The sequence below is a fragment of the Vigna unguiculata genome, chromosome 7, assembly GCF_037176805.1.
Source record: "Vigna unguiculata cultivar grain cowpea cultivar isolate G323 ecotype 2 chromosome 7, ASM3717680v1, whole genome shotgun sequence".
NCBI lineage: Eukaryota > Viridiplantae > Streptophyta > Magnoliopsida > Fabales > Fabaceae > Vigna > Vigna unguiculata.
In genome coordinates, this window is record NC_140798.1 from 38,868,221 (window position 1) to 38,888,896 (window position 20,676).

The 20,676-nt window shown below is 30.1% G+C and overlaps 2 protein-coding genes across 2 annotated transcripts; one reads left to right on the top strand and one right to left on the bottom strand.

The window, feature by feature from the left end:
- Positions 1-2,329: 2,329 nt before the first annotated feature.
- On the bottom strand, positions 2,330-4,325 carry LOC114190007 (transcription factor HHO3-like). Its single transcript, XM_028078744.2, has 5 exons — positions 4,196-4,325; positions 3,764-4,056; positions 3,358-3,634; positions 3,200-3,276; positions 2,330-2,938 (listed from the first exon to the last, which is right to left on the bottom strand). Exons 1-5 carry the CDS (start codon positions 4,308-4,310, stop codon positions 2,567-2,569), a joined length of 1,134 nt encoding a protein of 377 aa, XP_027934545.2. The 5' UTR covers positions 4,311-4,325; the 3' UTR covers positions 2,330-2,566.
- A 7,795-nt stretch (positions 4,326-12,120) lies between these two features.
- LOC114189638 (zinc finger protein WIP6-like) lies at positions 12,121-13,974 on the top strand. Its single transcript, XM_028078262.2, has 2 exons — positions 12,121-12,621; positions 13,176-13,974. The coding sequence occupies exons 1-2, from the start codon at positions 12,250-12,252 to the stop codon at positions 13,593-13,595; spliced, it is 792 nt and encodes a 263-aa protein (XP_027934063.1). The 5' UTR covers positions 12,121-12,249; the 3' UTR covers positions 13,596-13,974.
- Positions 13,975-20,676: the final 6,702 nt, after the last annotated feature.

The window sequence follows — 20,676 nt, forward strand, 5'->3', positions numbered from 1 at the left end:
ATTTCATGACTAAGCATATAAGGAAATAACGTGACACTAAAATTAGTAGTACTTTAAATAATGCCCACATGGTCTTCCTACATTTAACATTTGGAGCTGCAAAAGTTAAATCCAGCAATTATGGGACCCATTGAAGTTAAAAAGGTCATGAAAAATCTTCTACATTGTCATTTGATTACATTGTAAAATTACCTCTTCCTACTTGCATTCATTTTTGTATAAATATAAGTTTTTAAAGTTCAAAACACCAATAACTGCAATATAAAATTTGACCTTCGTATTTGACATAACCCCAAGAGGAATTGGCTGATTGAAAAAAAAAAAAAAGAAACGATAAGTTAATTGTTTTTATCTATATGCATAATTCAACCTTTTAAGCATAGTACAATAATTATTTTTTGTTGACTGAGTATAAGAAAATGTATCAAAAAGATGATACTGAAAGAGATTAGTATTCACTTGTTCAAAAGATATTATCCGTGACACATAAGAAAATACATGATAATATAAATTGGGTAACAAAGTTATCTAAGTTTGACTTATAAAAAATTCGTTAGATTATGGTTTTGGTTAATCTCTCTTTGTAATATATTTGAAATTAACTTTAATTAATCGATTTACAGAATAGAAAAAGAGACGGATAACTTTTATCCATGTGATGAAAAGGAATATTATCGAGAATCCACACCTAACTCGCAATATAATTAGAAAGATGGGGTGATTGAAAGCTTTGACTTTTTGTTTGTGTTTGTGCATGTACATTTCTTGTGCTTTTAAGGTCATTTTGAAAAAAGTAATGTGTGTCGGGTGATTACAGAGGCAATGCAAAGGGTGCTAGGATAGAAAAGTGGGAAAAAAGAGAGGAGGGTAAATGAATATTATTTACTATTCAGGGGCAAGTAATCTTGTGAAAGATTCTAGTGATCTTCAATGGAGTTCCACTTTCAAATACAAGTAGTTTACCAGCTACTTAATTAAAAAAAGTATTTTTTATTATACCTAATAATGTACTACAACTTTTTGTTTGTTCATATTATACTTGAGTTATTCTTAATCTAATAACAAAATTTAGTGGTTTATCATCAATTAACTAAAAAGTGGTAGACTCAATTAATTTTAGTGATAACGTGATGTTTAGTAGGTGTTGGGAATATTCCAAGTATGAGTTAAAAAGTCTCATATCTAATACAATAGACAAAGTTAAACATTATATAAAATCAAAAATCTATAATACCATTATTTTAATGTTTTGGAGATAAAAATGATGTCAAATGTCCGACGTGTAATTTCGGTATTAGAATTATGTAAAGCAAAATTATGAATTGCCTTAAAAGTATAATTTACTATATGAATGGTTTTGTATTACATATTATATGCAAAGTAACTATATCAGACTTCATGCATAGCTTCCATTCTAGGAAATGGCGCTCTGCTACCACGTTCAGTGGATTTTTTTTTTTTAATTTTATCTTTTGGTGCTAACCGTTTAGTGGGTGATTGTCTCATTTTCTTTGTTTCTGTTAGGCTTGTGGCCCCTGCAAATAACTCTTCCAAAGGTCAAGAGAATTAACTTTATTTGATAAATAATAAATTTAAAGAAAAAAAAAAGACAAGTCGGTGAAAAAAAAAAAGAGAAATCAAGTTAACCCGTCCTTAATTATGAAAGCTTGTCTTTAACCATATTTTGCCAAGTAAAGACAAAAATAGTAGTTCAATGAGAATCGAATTTAGAAGATTCGAGAGCAGAATCCTGCATTCCAAATGGCTTGAATATGTGTGCAAATTTTCAGTTCCTTTACTTATTTGGCAATCTCTTGCAAGGTTACTTTGGCTCACTCCAAAACAAGAAACAAGGGCCAAAATAATTAATGGGGACTATCCGGCAGAACTTAACCGTTGCTGTAATCTTTAATATTCCTCACTAGTATTTGGTCATAACCCAATTAATATCATAAAAGAGCGTTTTTTAATTAAGGAAGGTCTTTAGCAATATAGTAATTCACAGATGCTGAATTTGGCACTTTCACAACTGACACATGTCTGCATCTCTTTTTGTCCTGTGTAGGTAATGTTCATTGCATATTCCATTGGATATTCTTAGATCCACCTTAGGAATAATCATGCTACAACTATAATCCATTAATTCTAACCACAACCAAACAACTAAAGCAATGTAGATGCCCAGGTGGACCACTAAAATCACGCATCACCAACACAAGTACATAGGTGTGATTAAGAATTTGCTCAATGTGGAAGGAGTATGACTAAGTCAGACTAGTAACTTTTAACCAGTCACAATCTCAACAAGTACCAATTGAAACATTGATCATGCTTCCAAATTTCAAATTTGAAATTTCAGTTCACCTTCTGTGCAAGGAGATAACATGGTGGCCAGCTATGAGGGTGGGGTGGACTTATTTAACATCAAAACTGTCACTCTGTGTATTTTACCTCTGATTTTAAATACCATATAACAGGAGTAAATATCATTTTAGTACAAAAAAACGTCAGAAGGAAATATCAAAGGACTTTCTACAGTAACAAAACTTGTGCAACATTTTAAAACTTAATAACCAGGGGAAGCAGAGGTGTGTGTAGAGGAGGATGAGGTAGGGGAATTTGAATGAACAGCTCCTTCACTGTGATGAGCCCTTTCATCTGAATTTGAATGCTCAGAATGCTTAAATTTCTTAAACTGTGGCTTCTTAATTGAATCAGCTGATGGTTGTGAAACAGGCGTAGGGTGTGTGGCCACTGGTGCATAAACCCCAGCAGGTGCTGGAACTGTGTTCACTTCTCTTGATGCTGTTGAGGTAGCTACAGCTGCATATTCTGGTGACTGAACAAAAATGTTCCCAACAAGGACAAAAGGCGCTGCTTGTTGACTGGAACTGTTGTGAACCAAGGGACTTGGCCTTCTCGTGTGCAAACGGTATTTCTGTCGAAAACACAGAAAAATTTAGACTTTGATTCAGAATATGGAAGAACAAACAGTTTGGAATCCCTTGAAACTGGAGCTGAGGGATAAGGAAACAAGAACAAACAGTTAATGATTCCACACCAGGGAGACTAGACTAGACTAGACAATGGAAATTACAGTAACAAAGACCACGATTGTGATTCTACCAGAGTAAGTTAACTTTGATAACCAATCTTTGGGAATTGGGATATACAAACAGCATATATATACCTAACATACCTGTAAATGGCTTTTGACTTCATCATTTGTGAGGCCATCAACATTCATTAGCTCTCTGATTTGTTTTGGTGTGGCAGCTGCAGAAACCACGAAAATATGCAATTAGAGTAACATCCCAAACACAAGACATAACAATCAAAACTGATTAAGATACTCACAATCTGCACCCCCAAGCTGCTGAAGGGCATGCAAGAAGCGCTTGTGCAAGTCCTGAGACCAGCACCTGCGCTGCTTTCTCTGTCCCTCACTCTGATTTTTTTCTGGGGTGAGTTCTCCGGCGCTAGAACTCGCAGCAGCTACCAGGGTTAAAGAGGGTGCTTTACACGACGATTCAGTTGCCTTTGCAGCTTTTTCTTCCTTGTGGAATGGCTGGAAAGCACCTCCACCACATCCACTTCTCTTCAATTCTATCCCAGGAACTTTCCTAGTCGCATCCTGAACAATTTGCCAAGGAAATTGCATACACACAAACAGCAAAATAGTCAATAAATCAACATAGTCTACACAAAGCACAAAACTTACTCAAACAATGGCAAATTCACAATTAAGCTTTGGTCTTTTTACCTCCTCAGCTGGGGGATCTGGATTCCACAGCTGAACAGATCTGAGCCAGTCGGATTTCCTCTTATCACTGTTCTTATTATTCTCATTTAAAACCCTTTGCCTGAGAGAATGCTGTTCGTTGTCTTCGTCATCTTCATCGCAACAAGGGGATGATGATGCCCTTTTCTTGATTGGAATGAACTCCTCCAAGACTGGTCCCTCTGATGATGTTGTCCGCTCCGAACACTCCGATTGACCGTTCAAATTATACTCGCTAGTGGTGCCAGACAATTGTTGTCTGCAAGCTTCAATGGCTGGAAACATAATAAAAATAACAAAACCCAGAAACCAAAAACCTCTCAGTAAACAAACCCAGAAAATAAAGGAGGAAACTTTATAATGTTCTCGAAAGCAACAAAAGGATATGGTTTGTTTGTTTGTTTGTTGGGTTACCTTGAGTAACTAGCTCCAAGGAAAGAGGAAGCTCTTTGCAGAAGACCTGAATCTTACGGCGTTCTTCTTCCAATGCCTGGATGTAGTCAGGAAACCCCATCTTCAAACGCTGCATTTTCTCAGTGAAGAAATACATTTATGGAAGCCAAGGTGGTGGCGTAGAGAAGAAAAACAGAAAGAAGAGGGAGAAGAGATATACAAGGAAATGGCGTTTTATGGAAGCAGAGAGGAGCGATGAGAGAGCTTCTCATTGAAGAATATGGGATCTTAGAATCAAATTTTGGAATAATAAAATAGACTTGTAAACCAAGCAAGAAAAACAATTGGAAAAATTAAAAAGAAAAAGGAAAATTCCCAACAAAGAGGAAGAGAGAGAGATGGGTCGAGAAAACGAGACATTGAATTGAAACCAACAGCTCGGGAAAATATCGTGGTCGGGGCGTCGCATACAGAATCTTTGATGCTTTTTATATTGTTTTTTCATTTGTTTTGCTCTCCTCTGGGTAGGGATAAATTATTTCTAATTTTGAAAAAGAATGAGAAAATAAAACTGCTGAGTATAAAATCAAATAAAAATAAATATATAAATTTTCTAAAATAAACCCAAAATATTTTAGTTAATCTTATAACTCTTAAGTTTGACTTAATCGTATTATTTTCAATTCATAAATTAATATAAGACTTTCTAAATTCATTTTAAATAATTAAAATAAGATTATAAAATATATGTTCAATAAAAAATTCTTTTTAATTACTTCAAATTTAACTCTCAAACAATTAAGACCAATAAATACTATTAATAATTAGTAATTTCTCTTTATATATATATATATATATATATATATATATATATATATATATATATATATATATATAGAGAGAGAGAGAGAGAGAGAGGGGTATTTCGTGGGCGTTTAAAATGTGCACTACCCATTGCATTACCCTTTGGAGTATTTTGTCTGTCTCTTCACCAATCACTGTTGTGGTTTAAGGATAAGATCAACGACTCTCTCTTCTATCCTTTCTTTTTTCTGCTAACCTTTCTATTTTAATATTACATGGATTATCTTATGAAAAGTGAGTCTGTATCCAATGATATTAGGTTTTTAATATATACACATCCAATCCAATCATTTAAATTTTGTAACAATTATTTAAAATGTATAAACAACACTTTAAATTAATCAATAATATAAAATTATACTTTCCGTTCATAATTATTAAATTCATAAATTTAACATAAAAAAATATGGCATTTTAGAAGAAAAAAATAGTTGATGCCAATAATTTAAATTACATGTTTATTAACATTAAAATAATTTGAATTTTGTACGGGCTTTAAATGAAAAGAAGTGGAGAATGAAAGAAAAGTGGATGGGTTGGAAAGAGAGGAGTGGGTGGAGATGAGATTGAAATTGAAGAAATGGCCTTTGAGGGAGTTGAATGGACAACCTTGGTAGTTATGATTAGTCAATCCTTAATTTGTTGTGTTGAGTGTATTGTGTTGTATTATAGAGTTTCTTCTTCTACAACATCTCATTGGTTCTATCTCTATCTCTATCTCGCGCACCACTAGTACCAGCTGTTCCTGACTTTTCCTGCGTGTGACTTTCATAAAATATTTAGGAATCATCTCAATCATTTCACATGATTTTCTTTATCTTTTTCCTCTAACTCACTTCCTATTTATTATCTTAAACCTGCCACGTACCAGGTATAATCCAGATAATCTTTTAACACATGTTTCCTTCGGAGATCAAATCGATGCATTAATGCTCACATTACATCTTATCTTATCGTCCTTCTTTTTCTAACTAAACTCCTCATTGTCTTTTCATTTTTCGTCTATTCATATTATATTAATTTACTCATTCATTTCCCTTCTTTCTATCCATCACAACATATATATATATATATATATATATATATATATATATATATATATATATATATATATATATATATATATATATAACAATTGGATATTCGATTACATGTTGAATCCATATCTACATACTCAATAATTGACTTTAAAAGTTAATAGTTAAAGTATTTTTAAGTAGATATATAAGATAGTTCGACACTATTACAAATCTTTCAATCACACACAATTATTTAAGTATCTCGTACGTTCAAACAATTTATCGAATTGTGATGTTAATTTTAAAAATCAATTTTTTATTTTTATAATACTTTTTTGTTGTTTTTTTAGTTGTATTATTCGATGTAAACTTTGATAAATACTCACGTGATAATGAAAATATATATAACTAACTGGTGATCACCGATACAGAATCACCGTTTCAATTCTGACTGGCATGCATCGAGGAGGGAATGGGAATATGGATCTTCAAATTTTGAGTAATGGCAAATACACTTATTCCTTTGTCACCATCAATTTCTAAAAAATTTGCCTTCTTTGGGAAATGAATAAGAACAAGTTAACTATCACTGCTGTTTTCCGTATGCGACAAATTACATTTATTCTATTCCATTATTTCTTAAATAAATACAAAAAATAGCTACCTAGCTTAGAATATGTCTATTATTTTCTTCCCATTGTGCGGCATGTGGTGTTGGAGTACGATATAATTTTTTGGGAGGAATAGCATCACTCTGAACCTTTCACATATGTCAGTTTTGTATAGTTTCACAATAAACATTTTTTCGAGTTAAATATATTATTACGAAGAATTAGACAGATAAATATATTCACTTTTAAAATTTGAGAAATTGCAATAATATTTGTGATAAAAATAAATTTTATATTTATATTTAAATTCAGAAGCTAAAAGTATATTTAACTTGTTTTTTTTTTTTTATTAAATACATTGAGTTTTGTAGTAGAAAAAAAGTGTTTGATTATTGTAATCGTTTCTATGAAATTCATGGAAAGATGAAAGAAGGTTAAAGAACTAAAATTGTACTAAGAAAAAAAGTAGGATGAAACAGATAGGTTGCTTAAGTGATGATGCAAAATGTTGTTTGTAGCTGAGAACCAACATGTTTCTATTAAAGGTCTATGCATAGACCCATCACTTACAGGGTCTTTCTTCCTGCACCTCCAAAATTTCTTTTACACCTCCAAGACCATTTCAATGAAGCTAAGCACATCACAATCCCAAAATTATTTTTAGATGTCGACTTCTGGTAATATATTTTGACTTTTGGAAGTCGATTTTCGGTAATATATTTTAATTTCTGAAAGTCGACTTTCGGTAATATATTTTGACTTTCAGTAATATATTTTGACTTCCAAAAGTTGACTTTAGATAATATATTTTGACTTCCAGTAATATATTTTGACTTTCGGAAGTCGACTTCCAGTAATATATTTTGACTTCTGGAAGTCGACTTCCGGTTATATATTTTGAGGTATGATGTTAGTGACTTTACTTAAATGGTCAAAGGGTATTTTTGAAATTTAAAAAAAATATTTGAAGGTGTAGAAGAAATTTTGGAGGTGCAGGATAAAGACCCTTAGTTGCAACAGTGGGTGTATGATTTCTGTGAAACAATTTGGATCAGGCCCATTACAATATCAGAGCCCAATAATGATAACCTCTTCCTTTACTTCTCTTCTCCGCTTGGTTAGATGGGTGAGCTTTGGGAACATGTAACCCATTTGGACACGACCTTCAGATTTTTTTTTGGTGTAATTATAAGATATAGGAATTCATTTTGGGATACATTGATTAGTAATTGTCCTTTTTGGTTTGAATTTATTGTAAGAGAGAGCGTGTGTTTTTGTACACAAAATGAGGCATTTATTGTAAGAGAGATGAATGACGATGACAGTGTAGGGTTAGTGGATAAAGAAGAAAATGGCAAAGTTATGTTCGGCTTTCCCACATTGAAGTGTGTGATGAACTAAATTCACAAAGCAACGGTGCTTCTGTCTGTATGTACTCTTTGAATCCATGGATCCCTTTCTGCGATGCCTTTAAGCCATTCATCTTCCCTCCTCCATGGATTTAAAGCTATTAATTACCTACCTCAGTCTCAAACTCATCTTACTGGATTTTCCCGAGATGTTTTCAAAGTTTAATATAAAGCTCTAAAAACCTAAATGTTTAATTAGTCGGATGGTACATATCCTCGTTCAGATGTGTTAGTTTAGTACTCATTTTTTAAAATATGTCAATTTAGTATCAACTTTTTAAAAAATGTTTTAATAAAGTTCATTTCAAACAAAAATTACTAAAGTCATTTAACTTAATTCATACTAAATTTTAATATAAATATTAATACTTAATTTTGTAAGTCATTTTAAATATTAATACCGTTAACGGTGTTAATAATCTTTTGCTGAAAAGGACCTAATTGACATATATTTTCAAAAGTTAAAACTCATTTGACATATTTTTAAAAATAAATATCAAATTGATACATTTAAATAAAAGTGAGTATCATCCGATTAAATAAACCAAACCTAATTAGTTACTTGTTGATAAGAAAGTTCGAAGTTACAAGGAAAAACAAAGGAATATCTCTTGAAAAAAACTTTCTTACGCTTAAGTTTCCAAGAAAGTAAAGATTTGTATAATAATAAATGTAAAGATAAATCTTATATATTTTTTAAATGTCATGCATATAATATATTAAATAAAAGTTATACTTAAATAAAACATTAACTTAACTAATTTAGTAAATAATATATACTAATATTATATGTTTCTTGATTCAAAAGACAAATTGACATTCCCTTTCATTCATGAAAATAATTAGATGGAAATTTGAAAGATAACGAAACCTCAGTATTTGTTAAGCAACTGAATTAATTACTATTTGGGTTGGAAAAGGGTAAATAATAACATAGTATTGTTTATCTTACATCTAACTCAAAATTAAAATTAAGTATTTTTTTTTTCAGTACAATTTTATTTCGTTTATATATTTTTAGTCTACTTTATGATCATTAAATATGCCATAAATTTATATACCCTTTTCGAACATATTTTTATATAAAAGTGTCTAATTTATGTTTTAATTAATTTACCTTGACAATGTTTATATTTTATAATTTCTTAAAATATTATATGTTTCTTAAAATTATTGTTCATTATTTATTACAATTTATTATTAATCTTTTTCCCTTCCGCAAAGGCATAACTTCTACCTTCCTTCCCCTTATTAAAATTTTCAATATGGAAGCTTGTGAGAATCTAGTTTGCTTCTTCTTTATTCATCGAATTCCTCAATTACCGTTGTGTTTGTTAGTGAACAGAGAATTGTGTTTATTAGGTTTCAGGTTTAGGGAAAATTTGACTGAATCACAATTTATTTGAATCATCTTTCTTCCATTCTTTCGTTTTGCCCGTAGGTTTTATGTTTTTGACATCTCTGCTTACAAATAAACCTTAGTTTCAATAGTTGGCACGAACTCCCCCAATTAATGTTGTTCTTAGGAATGTTTGTGACAATCAGATTTTGAATTCTTTTACTCTTAATTACACCATTTATATATCACATTTTTTAGTGAAAGATATATATATATATATATATATATATATATATATATATATATATGTTTATTATCGATATTTTAAATATTAAATAATAATTAGAAAATTGAGCATAAAAAGTCATAAATTCATATAATTTTAAAGTTTTGGATTTTTAGGTTAAATTCAAAATGTGAGTTAGGTCCAAATTTTATTTGTGTTGTTTGTTATAGATGAATTCTCCATTCAATAAAGATTCATCGTTTATTAGATTCAAAATAAAAAATTGACTTAAATCATATATTCTATATCGATAATCTTTTTGTTCATTTTACGATATATACAGATCAGACTGTAATAATAAAAAGAATAACTCAAAATTTAAAAGATTATACATACAAAATAGGATAACGATATTTTTTGACTTATTTTTAACTCATTATTTCAATATTTTTTTAATTTTTAATTTTAATTTTTTTAATAATATAAAATAATATTTGAAAAGTGATTAAAATAATAAATTAAAAATAAATAAAAAAATTGATTCAAAAATACGATTAACTATATTCATAACAAAATCAAAAAATGATATTATCTATGAATGATTAATCTTGTATCGGGATGTGAATTGTGTGTGCATTAGTCTAGTTGACATTACATGAGGTCTACTTACATGGTGTGATGGGTTGACATGTAACTTGAGGGTGCTAGGTAGGTTCTCGGCCTAGCACTGGGCTTTTCGTTTTGTCTAACAGAAATTAACCTAACAAATAAATGAGTGGCCACATCCCTGTAAACGTAAGTATGGTAAAACTTACAAACACACTTATCTTTTTCTTTTCATAGGTTTATTGTTGAGGTGGAGAAATTTTGTTATGAATATGTGTTTGTTGTTGTGATGAAAGTAGAGTAAAGGAGAAGAAGAAGGCAGAAGCTAGAAGATATTATTGTGTAGGCATGCAGTGGGTATACTGAAAGAAGCCTAGATCAGCCAAATTGGAACTTCCACCTGACCCTTTCGCCACCTTTTTTAGTTGTGGTGGATCACCCCTGAATTAATCAACCCATTCATTACATGCTTCAACAGTTACACAAAGATTCCAAGTTTTAGGGCTATGTCCAATCAAACACATGGCCCTACCACCACCACCCCCTTTATTTTCAGCCCATTAATGCTCCACACTCTTTCAATTTTTATCACCATGCCTTCAAAATTATGTTTATCCACACAAATTATCATCACATCACCATGGATGCAGTAAAGATTGGAATAGTTAAAAGTTGAGAGATGAAAGAGTACATCGCCATCACAATCTCTTTGGTAATAACCAAGTGGGAGAGAGGAACACACGCCTCGCCTTCTACAGTTCTCCATGTCTACTTCCTCTGTTCATATTACCACTCTCACTTATAGTTTTGTGTGTTTACTGTCTCACTCTGATATGGAAACAGACTGTACCATCGCACACTCACTCTCACTTTTCGCTCTATGTGTGTGTCTGCAGATGAATTTCTTATAAAAAAGAGAGAGAAAGTTGATTAAACATGCCGAAAGAAGACCGATGAATCATACAGATGCTACGCTACTCAAGAAAAAATTGTCATCATGTCCAAACAAATCAAAAGCTTCTGCTACACATAGCTTTTAAGTCAATAATTGAATGAGGGCAGTGTTAAAATTCTTAATTTTTTTTTAAATTTTGTTCAAATTCAATAAACAATGCCTGAGAAATATTCTTTCTTTATAGTTTCTTAAACCTTTTTTAGCAACTAAGAAAGGGGAGACAAGAAAACTTGCTATGTATTGATTTGGTAATTGATGCAGAGTGAATGAGGAGGGAGAGATGAAAATCAATATTGAACTGTTGAGTTAAGAGGTTGTTCCATTATTATATGATATATCTCTAATGCGATTTTTCAACCGTGACAGAGGCAATCTAGAAGATCCTGTGCAGTTTTATGTCAAACCCTTTTGCGTGTGTAACATTATTACTGTCTTAAACTTTATTATTATTATTATTATCTTTGGTGATGAAAACACCAATTAATGAGTTGGTTTTAAATATGTGAGATCGATGGTAACTGTAAGTGATACCGTGAAAGAAAATTAACTTGCACATGCGTCTGCGACTCCTGAAATTAAATTTGTACCCAAACAGTATTTGAGCTCACTATTCTATGCTTTGCCTCCTCCTACTCTGTTCTCCCTTTCCTCCTTCTGTCTCTACTCCATTTCCAAACATGTCAAGATCCACATATCGTTATCATCCTTTTAGTTTCTTTCATTCCACGTGCGCCTACACACGTCACACGTGCCTCCGAATACTTCTACTCTACCCTCCTCCTTTCTCTGTTCTACCAACCACACTATAAGTTTCTTATAATATTTCAAATCTGAATATTACAGAAAAAATTACTTGAATTTCTCTGTGTTCAATTATTATTAATTAACAAATAAAAGCAAAACACAGACGCATACAAAGTTTGTTTATTTATGGCCTTTTCTTGTCCCTCCAGCCACTTACAATTTCTCAATCCAAAACTCAACACTCTCCCTCACTTCTCTCTCTCTCTTATAATATTATCTTCACTGTCCATAACCATATCTCCATGCAGAAAACATACTCTTTCTCCTGCATGTCCTCTTGTGGCAGTGATAGTGCCAGCTTTGAAGCTGACGAGAATGGCAATGAAGATTCCATTTCCCTCTCCCTTGGCCCTCCTTGCCACCACAAATCCAAACTCCTTAACCCAAAACACACTTCTGCTCTGCGTGCTCATCAGAAAAACCCTAACTCTGATGACCCCACCGCTGTAACAGTTGCCCTCCACATTGGCCTTCCCACCACCGCTACCAAACCTTCTTCCACTCCGCCTCATGGCCGATATTGGATCCCTACTACTCAACAAATCCTTATTGGACCAACTCAATTCTCTTGCACGGTCTGTAACAAAACGTTCACCCGTTTCAACAACATGCAGGTCAGTCCGTAACATCTGAAACTCAACTACTTAGCAAGTTTAGTATTTTTTTTAATTCATGATAACCATTTATTAGACTGAGATTAATAATCTCAAAATAGTACTTTCTCATCGTTAAAGTCTTACATACATTTACGAACACTGCAGAGGCCTTTAGACCCTCTTGCTAATAAAAAAGTAGTATATACACGCAGTAAAAAGGTAAGCCCTTGCCTTTTCTGTTGAAAGTGTGGTTTGAAAAATCCAAGAAGTCTTTCATTGCATATCAACCATCAAAAGTCAAGCTAGATAGAAGTTGTAATAGTGTTAGTTAATTAGCGCAAAAGTTAGAGTGATTAACATTCGAACTTACGATTAAGGAACATTAAAAAATCTTTAAATTGTCTGTACATGTACGTAAACTATTTTCTCATCCAACATCTCAAATCCATGTCTAGTGTTTTTATATGCTCTATTTTTAAGATTCACCGAATGCAAAGCAGAACTGGTGTGTTTTGGTGCGCGTTATTTTGGTCTCAAGAAAGACATATTCTTATATATTGTTACAAATATAGATGCATATGTGGGGACATGGATCAGAGTATAGGAAAGGGTCGGAGTCATTGAGAGGGTCAAAAGCAGGTTCTTCGATGCTGAGGCTACCCTGCTATTGCTGTGAAGAGGGTTGCAGAAACAACATAAACTATCCGAGGTCAAGGCCACTGAAGGATTTCAGGACCCTCCAAACACACTACAAGAGGAAGCACGGAGGGAAGCCATTCGAGTGCAGGAAGTGTAACAAGGCATTTGCAGTGAGAGGTGATTGGAGAACACACGAGAAGAATTGTGGGAGGCTTTGGTTCTGCATCTGTGGTTCTGATTTCAAACACAAGCGGTCCCTGAAAGACCATGTCCGTGCATTCGGCAATGGCCATGCTCCACACAGCTTGGGTGAAGAAAGAGATGATGAGAGTGAAATGGTGTTTTTAGTTTGAAATAATAGAAGGTAGGTGTATGGTAGGGTTTTATTTTTGGTTGTAACTAGGAGTTGGATTGATCCATTAAAAGATTGTACGTTGTCTGTGGTACGTGGAAGAAAAGGAGTGCGAGACAAACAGTGAAATGAAAGCTAAGGTTCTTGCATTAAAGGTTTCAAGTGGCAGTCTTATCAACTCAAAAGGACGTTTTCTTTCGATGCTACTTTTGCTGAGATATTATTCAGAGAAAGAGAGATTGAGAGAGAGAGTGTGTAACTTAACGAGGGTACTCGAGACTGGAGTGTAATCAGTGAGTCTGAGTGCAGACGAGATGAGAAAAGGGACATGCAGACTAGAGCAGACACAGACTCCATTGTTCTTTACTTTACATCTTCATATACCCTAACCATATTATTGCATAAATTATATTACTCAAAGATCCCTATGCTAAGTCAAAAATATGGGAGAAATATCTACTATATAAGAATGAGAAGTAAAAAAAAAAAAGGAAAGTGTTTTTTTCTTTTACACTAGACAACCTATTTTTAAGAGGATTTTGTTTATTAGAAGAAAATTAGTTTTTGCATTTATAAAGAAAGAAAAAGAAATTGAAGAATAAAATAAAAAAAAAGTGTAAAGTGTATGTAAAAATTTGTTGAGTATATTAATAGTGAGAAAGTGTATAAAAAGGAAAAAGGGATATTCTTAGTTACTTAAATCGATCACTGTATATGTTTATAGTTTCCATTAATATTGTAGTTTTAATCCACATATATGTAATATATATTTAAAGGATATAACTTACAAAAGTAATTAACAACAAGTACTTATTTATCATAATATTATTAGATAAAACTATGCTATTATAATATACCAAATCCTTTTTATAAATCTTAATGTCAAATATTATGAATATAGTCGAGTATAACAAAAGGGGAAAAAATTGTTTGATCCCTACGTCCATTTGAGTCTAGGTTTTAATAATAGAATATTATATTAACATAATTAAAAATAAATATAAATAAAATATTATAATAAAATAATGATTTTTAAAAGTATAAGTTTGAGACACGGTCAAATTATTACTGTCCTCACACACTTTTAAAGTATTTATATAAGAAAAAAAATTTAAGGTACTATATTATTTTAGCATCAACCAATATTTACAAACTTTATTCTTTAATATTTTTTATGAATATAAAAAATATTTTTTTAATGACTGAAATACCTCAGTGATATATTTAGTCTAAAAAAACATTTTCCTATTTTTACACTTTCGAAATAAACAGTAAATGTGGTAGGCCTAACACAGTAAAAATTGCAGGTCATATTGAAAATACTATACGAAAACGGATGAAAAATTAATTATCATGGGGTAAAAGATGAATTTTAAATAATGTGTTTTTCACTGACATTATATTGTTTTCTGACAGGAACAAATTATGATCAGTTCTCAAGTGAACTAATTCATTGACAAAACTAATTTCTTTATTTTCTTTATATTTTTCCTGTGTTTTTCGACTCAAACACTTTCCCGAAAGTTAGTGTCTCTAGCATATATTTTATTGTGTACATCTTCATTTATGATATTTGTGTAAATGATTAATCCCAAGTTTTGTGAAGTTGAAAAGAAAATTAAAAAAAAAAAAAAAAGTGCGGGGGTGAGGAATAAGAGGTTGGAGTGAGTGGGAGTTACGATGGAGGCACACTGATACGTGGTGCTGTTTCTGGGGTTTCACCCAAAGGCCTTTCTTTTGCCTTTTCAGACCAACTACAAACTCATACTACCAAACATTTTTCAGACCCTCTGTTTTTACCATCATTACCTCCCTCTTTTACCTTTTAACCCCCCCTACCCACTCTTTTTCACAACACATTATATTATTATACCCACAAAACTAAATATTAAATTACCAAACAAATACAAAACACAAGTAAATATCTCATAAATTATTATATTCTAATTTTAAAACACCAATTGATGCTTGTTTCATCTTTACAAATTTTTATACATCATTTTCTCATGTCAAAATTTTCATATCAGAGTACAACAATAATTACTTGTAATTTTCATTTGCTGATACCAACTTCTTCGTTTCTCTACTGGTTTCTTTATCCTCAGTTCTTGATTGAACAAAAATTTAATTGTATTATCTTTTAAAAACTATTTTTAGCATGGTTATTCTCAGCAGTGTTCTTTGGTCGAGGCTCTCATGCCTCTTGCGTTAAAGCCTTTTTACCTTTTCCTTTTTCTTCCCCTCTTTTTTTCTTTTTTGTTACATCAAAAGTTGATTGAAAACGAAGCATAAAGAAAGGTTGCAAAAACCTAGGTGAGATCATTAATGTTGTATATGCATATGGACCGTGCATGCTCGACGCTTGCATCTTGAAATTGAAAGTGCGCCTTTTTTTTCATGCGTTTAACTTCCATTCATCAATGTTTGAAAAAAAGGTTATTTCCTTGCATTTTATTTCACATTTTCAAACATCATTTTCATATAATGAAATAAAAAGGAATACAAGTTTTATTACACTGTTGTTGTTTTTTTTCAGTTAAAATCCAAAAGGCAAATGTAAACAATAGGATATGTAGGGATATTCTTGGAAAACGTAAATTATTTAAAGGTGTTATGGAAAATCTAAAGTGGTGCATATTATTTGAAAAAGAGATAAATAGATAAACAGAAATGTTTAGAGGGATGTGAGAGATAAGCTGCTTTTACACGCAACAATGTGTTAAGGATAAGACAAGTCAAGTTAAGGAACGTTAAGAGGATGTCATGCATGCAGTTAGCATAATGGACAGTTCTTGTCTGTGGTTTTTAAATTATCTGTCACACTGCTAATCATATCTGTTAGAGCTTTTGCACAACTTCTTATCCTGCCATCATTCAGCCATGTTTGGACTCACAAAGCGGATAATGTTTTTAAGATGTTAATGATGTTATTTCAAATATTAAAGTATTAATATCATTTATAAAAATGAAAAACTTTTTATACTTTAATGTTTTGCATTTGGATGAATTTGGAGGACACGATGAATTTTAGAAGAAAAATAAAAAAAAGGTGAACGTTGAGTTTGTTTTGATTCATATCGTGTTTGTTTATATGAGTTTCACGATGAAGATTGATGAAACCTATTTGTTTATAGGGATTAGAATTGATTTTGTGTAGATAAATTTGATCAATAATGAAATATTTCATTCTTACATAGATGAAGATGAAGAGAAAAATACAACTTAATACATAGACATTTATTTAAATATCCATCATTTCTTTTAAAATTTCATTTTAACAAATATGTTTTTACTTAAACCTTGTAGGTAATTAATTATAATATAATAATATTAATATTAATTACATTAATAATAATAATAATAATAATAATACTAAAACTAATAATAATAGTTATTTTTTATTTTATACTAATTTTATCTGTAGCGATAAGACTGTAATTAAAAAAATTATCTAATAAAACATATTGTTTTATATTTATCGTATCCATCAAATCATGTACAAACTTTCATCAACTTTACTCTCAAATCTTTTTATTCTCACCTCTCAATCCTTTGAAACAAACAATATCATTTTTTTCTCTACATCTTTCCAAATTCATCCACTTACTCTTTCTTTGTTCCTACAGCAACCAATAGTCTAACATTGCATAGAAGTTGAGGTCTAAAGCGATTTAAATACCCCTTTCTCCTTCCATCCATCGAGATGTTCTTTAAGGACAAAACTGTGACAGAGCTTTACTCAAAAGAGGACAATAACTCAAATAAGGGATGATTGACACTAACAATATTACTCAACGAACTTGGGATCGAAACAATGCATCCACCATGGGACCAATAACGAGGTTCTATATGCGAACCATCGGTCCCTTAAGCCCTTTATTGGGGATCACTTGCTTAATCCCCTTACACCTCGACTACTAGGTTTATGTTCCTACCGCATCCAATTACTTCACATAGTTTATAGTTGATGTCTAAGGTACCCTTTTCTCCTTTCACCCACCAAGACACTTTTTAAGGATAAAACCGTGACGGAATTCACTCCAAAACGGATAATATCTCGAATGAAGAATAATTGACTCTAACGATGTCATTCGATTGATTTACGATGGGAACACTCTTAGAAAATATGATAAATTAAAAAGTTATTTTAATGAATAAAAATAAATTATTATTATTATTATTGATCATAAAAATAATTTAAAATAAAATATAATTAGTACAAATTATGTTAAAATAAATGTAAATTATTATTTAAAATAATATATATATATATATATATATATATATATATATATATATATAAAATTATTGTCCTCGTTTTCGTGTTTGTGAATAGTCAATCATTTGAAACAAATATAAGTATATTAAAAATAATCATCTAATTTGAACACATATTAAAAATAAAATCATGGATAAATTCCGAATTTTAAAGAGAACAAAACCTCAATACGACACTGTCTTATTTTATTAAAATGAGGTATTGCTAAAACGATAATGAATATTACTAATTATTGAATTGTTAATAAGATATGCGTGTTTATTGTTAATGATGTCTAACTTATAAATAATAATTTCCTTTTAGGGATTTTTATTTAGATATTATAAAATTATATAAAAAATAAAAATAAATTATTGATAAAAAAACAATAATGATTAAATAATGGTTTGAAGTTTGATTTTCTAAATTATTATTTTCATTTAATCTTATGAAACTAATATTGGTTTTAAAGATATTATTTATTTTTAATTTGCACTATTGCACTACAATTTATTTAAATTTTCTTAAAAAACTTGTATTATTTATATTTTAAAATAATAAGATTTGATTTTATATTTCCAAATAATATTATTTTATTAACAAAATGCGTATAGAGATCTATGGATATAGCATATATAAAAGAATTCTTCATACATCCTTTATGTGAATAGAGTACTACCACTACGGAATCCCTAACAAAATAGATATTTTTTAACAAGATTAGTAGCATGTAAATAATACGATACAAAGAAAAATGTTTACAGATTGTTTGTGTTATTTGTGTACTTTATATGATTTATCGTAATTTAACGAAAGATGATAGAAAAAGACGGAAAGACTCTGAGAGTGAAGACTTGAAAGAGCAAAAGCATTGTGAAGCTCAGACAGCATTTCCAATTTTGCCTTACATTGCCTCTTACACTTTTAATATTTTTTATACAATGTATTTTTTACAGGTTTAATATTTAAATTATAATTATATATTACATTGATAATTGTATAAAAAAATTCTAAACAAATTGATAATAAAATATTTTAGATTTGTTTATTGAGAGAATATTATATAAATTTTAGTGTATATATATGGATCCTTAAATAATTAGATTTTTATAACATTTGGTAAATAAGATTTAACTGAAAAAAAAATAAAACTTTGAATCTAATCGCTAATTTGAAAATAAACAAAGCAATTAAAATTTATTAAAGGGTGTAATAGTTTGTGAAATTCGAGCACCTATTATACATACATACATATATATATATATATATATATATATATATATATATATATATATATATATATTTTTTTTTTTTTCTATTTTCAAAACATTTAATTATGTAGAAAAAGTTAGGCTCATAAATCGGTTTTTATATATTAACGAACTGGTAGAAATTTTCTATAACTAAACGGTAGAAAATGTTTATGGAATTTTTAACTTTTATATTTTAAAACTTATACATACACCAATTTAGGTTTGCCGAAAATTTTATTTCATTTTTTCTAAAAATGTTTACGAAAAAACTTTTCAAAACAAGCTAAGAGGATATTAAGCAAATGACAATCGTTTTCATGGCCCATTTATCTCAACGCCCAAACAATATCAGGCTTATCATCGAGTTTTGGCACAGTGTCTATATAGTTGGGCTATCCACCAAAATTTAGTTTTCGGCTCCGTAAAAAAAAAGAAACACACCAGAGGCTAAAATCAATACTCAATAAGCGAGTATATTTTTACTCCGTACATTTTCTTTCTTTATTCGTTTGTTATATTTTTGGGTTAAATATGTTTTTGTCCCCAAATTTTAATAAATTTTGTAATTAGTTTTTTTTCAAAATTTTATAATAATTTAGTCCTTCTCACCAAATTTTGTTAAATTTATTTATCATTTTAAACACATTTTATGATAACATTTGAGTTAACATTGAAGCGAAAATGTGTCAAACAGTGTAAACAATTAAAATAGTATCATGAAATATACATGAAATCTCAGATAAACTTAACAAAATTTGGTTAAAAGAACTAAATTCACGTATTTTTAAAGATGAAAGACTAAATTGATCAAAATTTTTGAAAAGGAACTAATTTCAAATTTCATTAAAATTTAAGGGACAAAAACATATCTAACCCTATATTTTGTAATCTTAATATCAAAGTATACTTTTTCTATATGTTTAAATTGTTGTATATTAATATCATTTTTTATACCGTTATTGGATTAAAATAGATCATAACATTAACAAAAACAAAATGACAAGCATATCTATCTATTAGTGTTTCCATATGGTATAGATAAAAAATGGTATAGACATTAAAGACAAACCAAAATTTTCATCCTAGTTTTAAATTACTTTTTAATAGGTTATTCTTTTCTAACAGGTTTTCCCTAAATTTCCTTAAATTTCTCAACAACGTTTTCTTTCTTTCAGTTACATATGTGCGTTTTTTTGTATAAGTTACTGTGTAAAAACTTAATTCTTTGATTGTCTTAAAATTAATTTTCAGTAATTAATTTTCAGTAAACAAGTTAGCTATATCTTAAAATTAATTTTCAGTAAACTATTATGAGTATAGTGTGTATTATAGTAATTAACTATGTTTATCAAATGTATAAATCTAAAATAAAAAAATTGTACTTTTTTTAAAACACCTTTAAATAAATTAGCTTTTGTAGAGAAGTTTGTTTATAAAAGTCTCATAACATCAGTTATATAAGAATGAGTTAAGTCAAGTGTGACTTTAAATATATTTATCCGCATCTTTCATGTAAAAAATTATATTTACATTCGTCTTCACTTATGTTAGGTATGAAATTTATTTTTCAT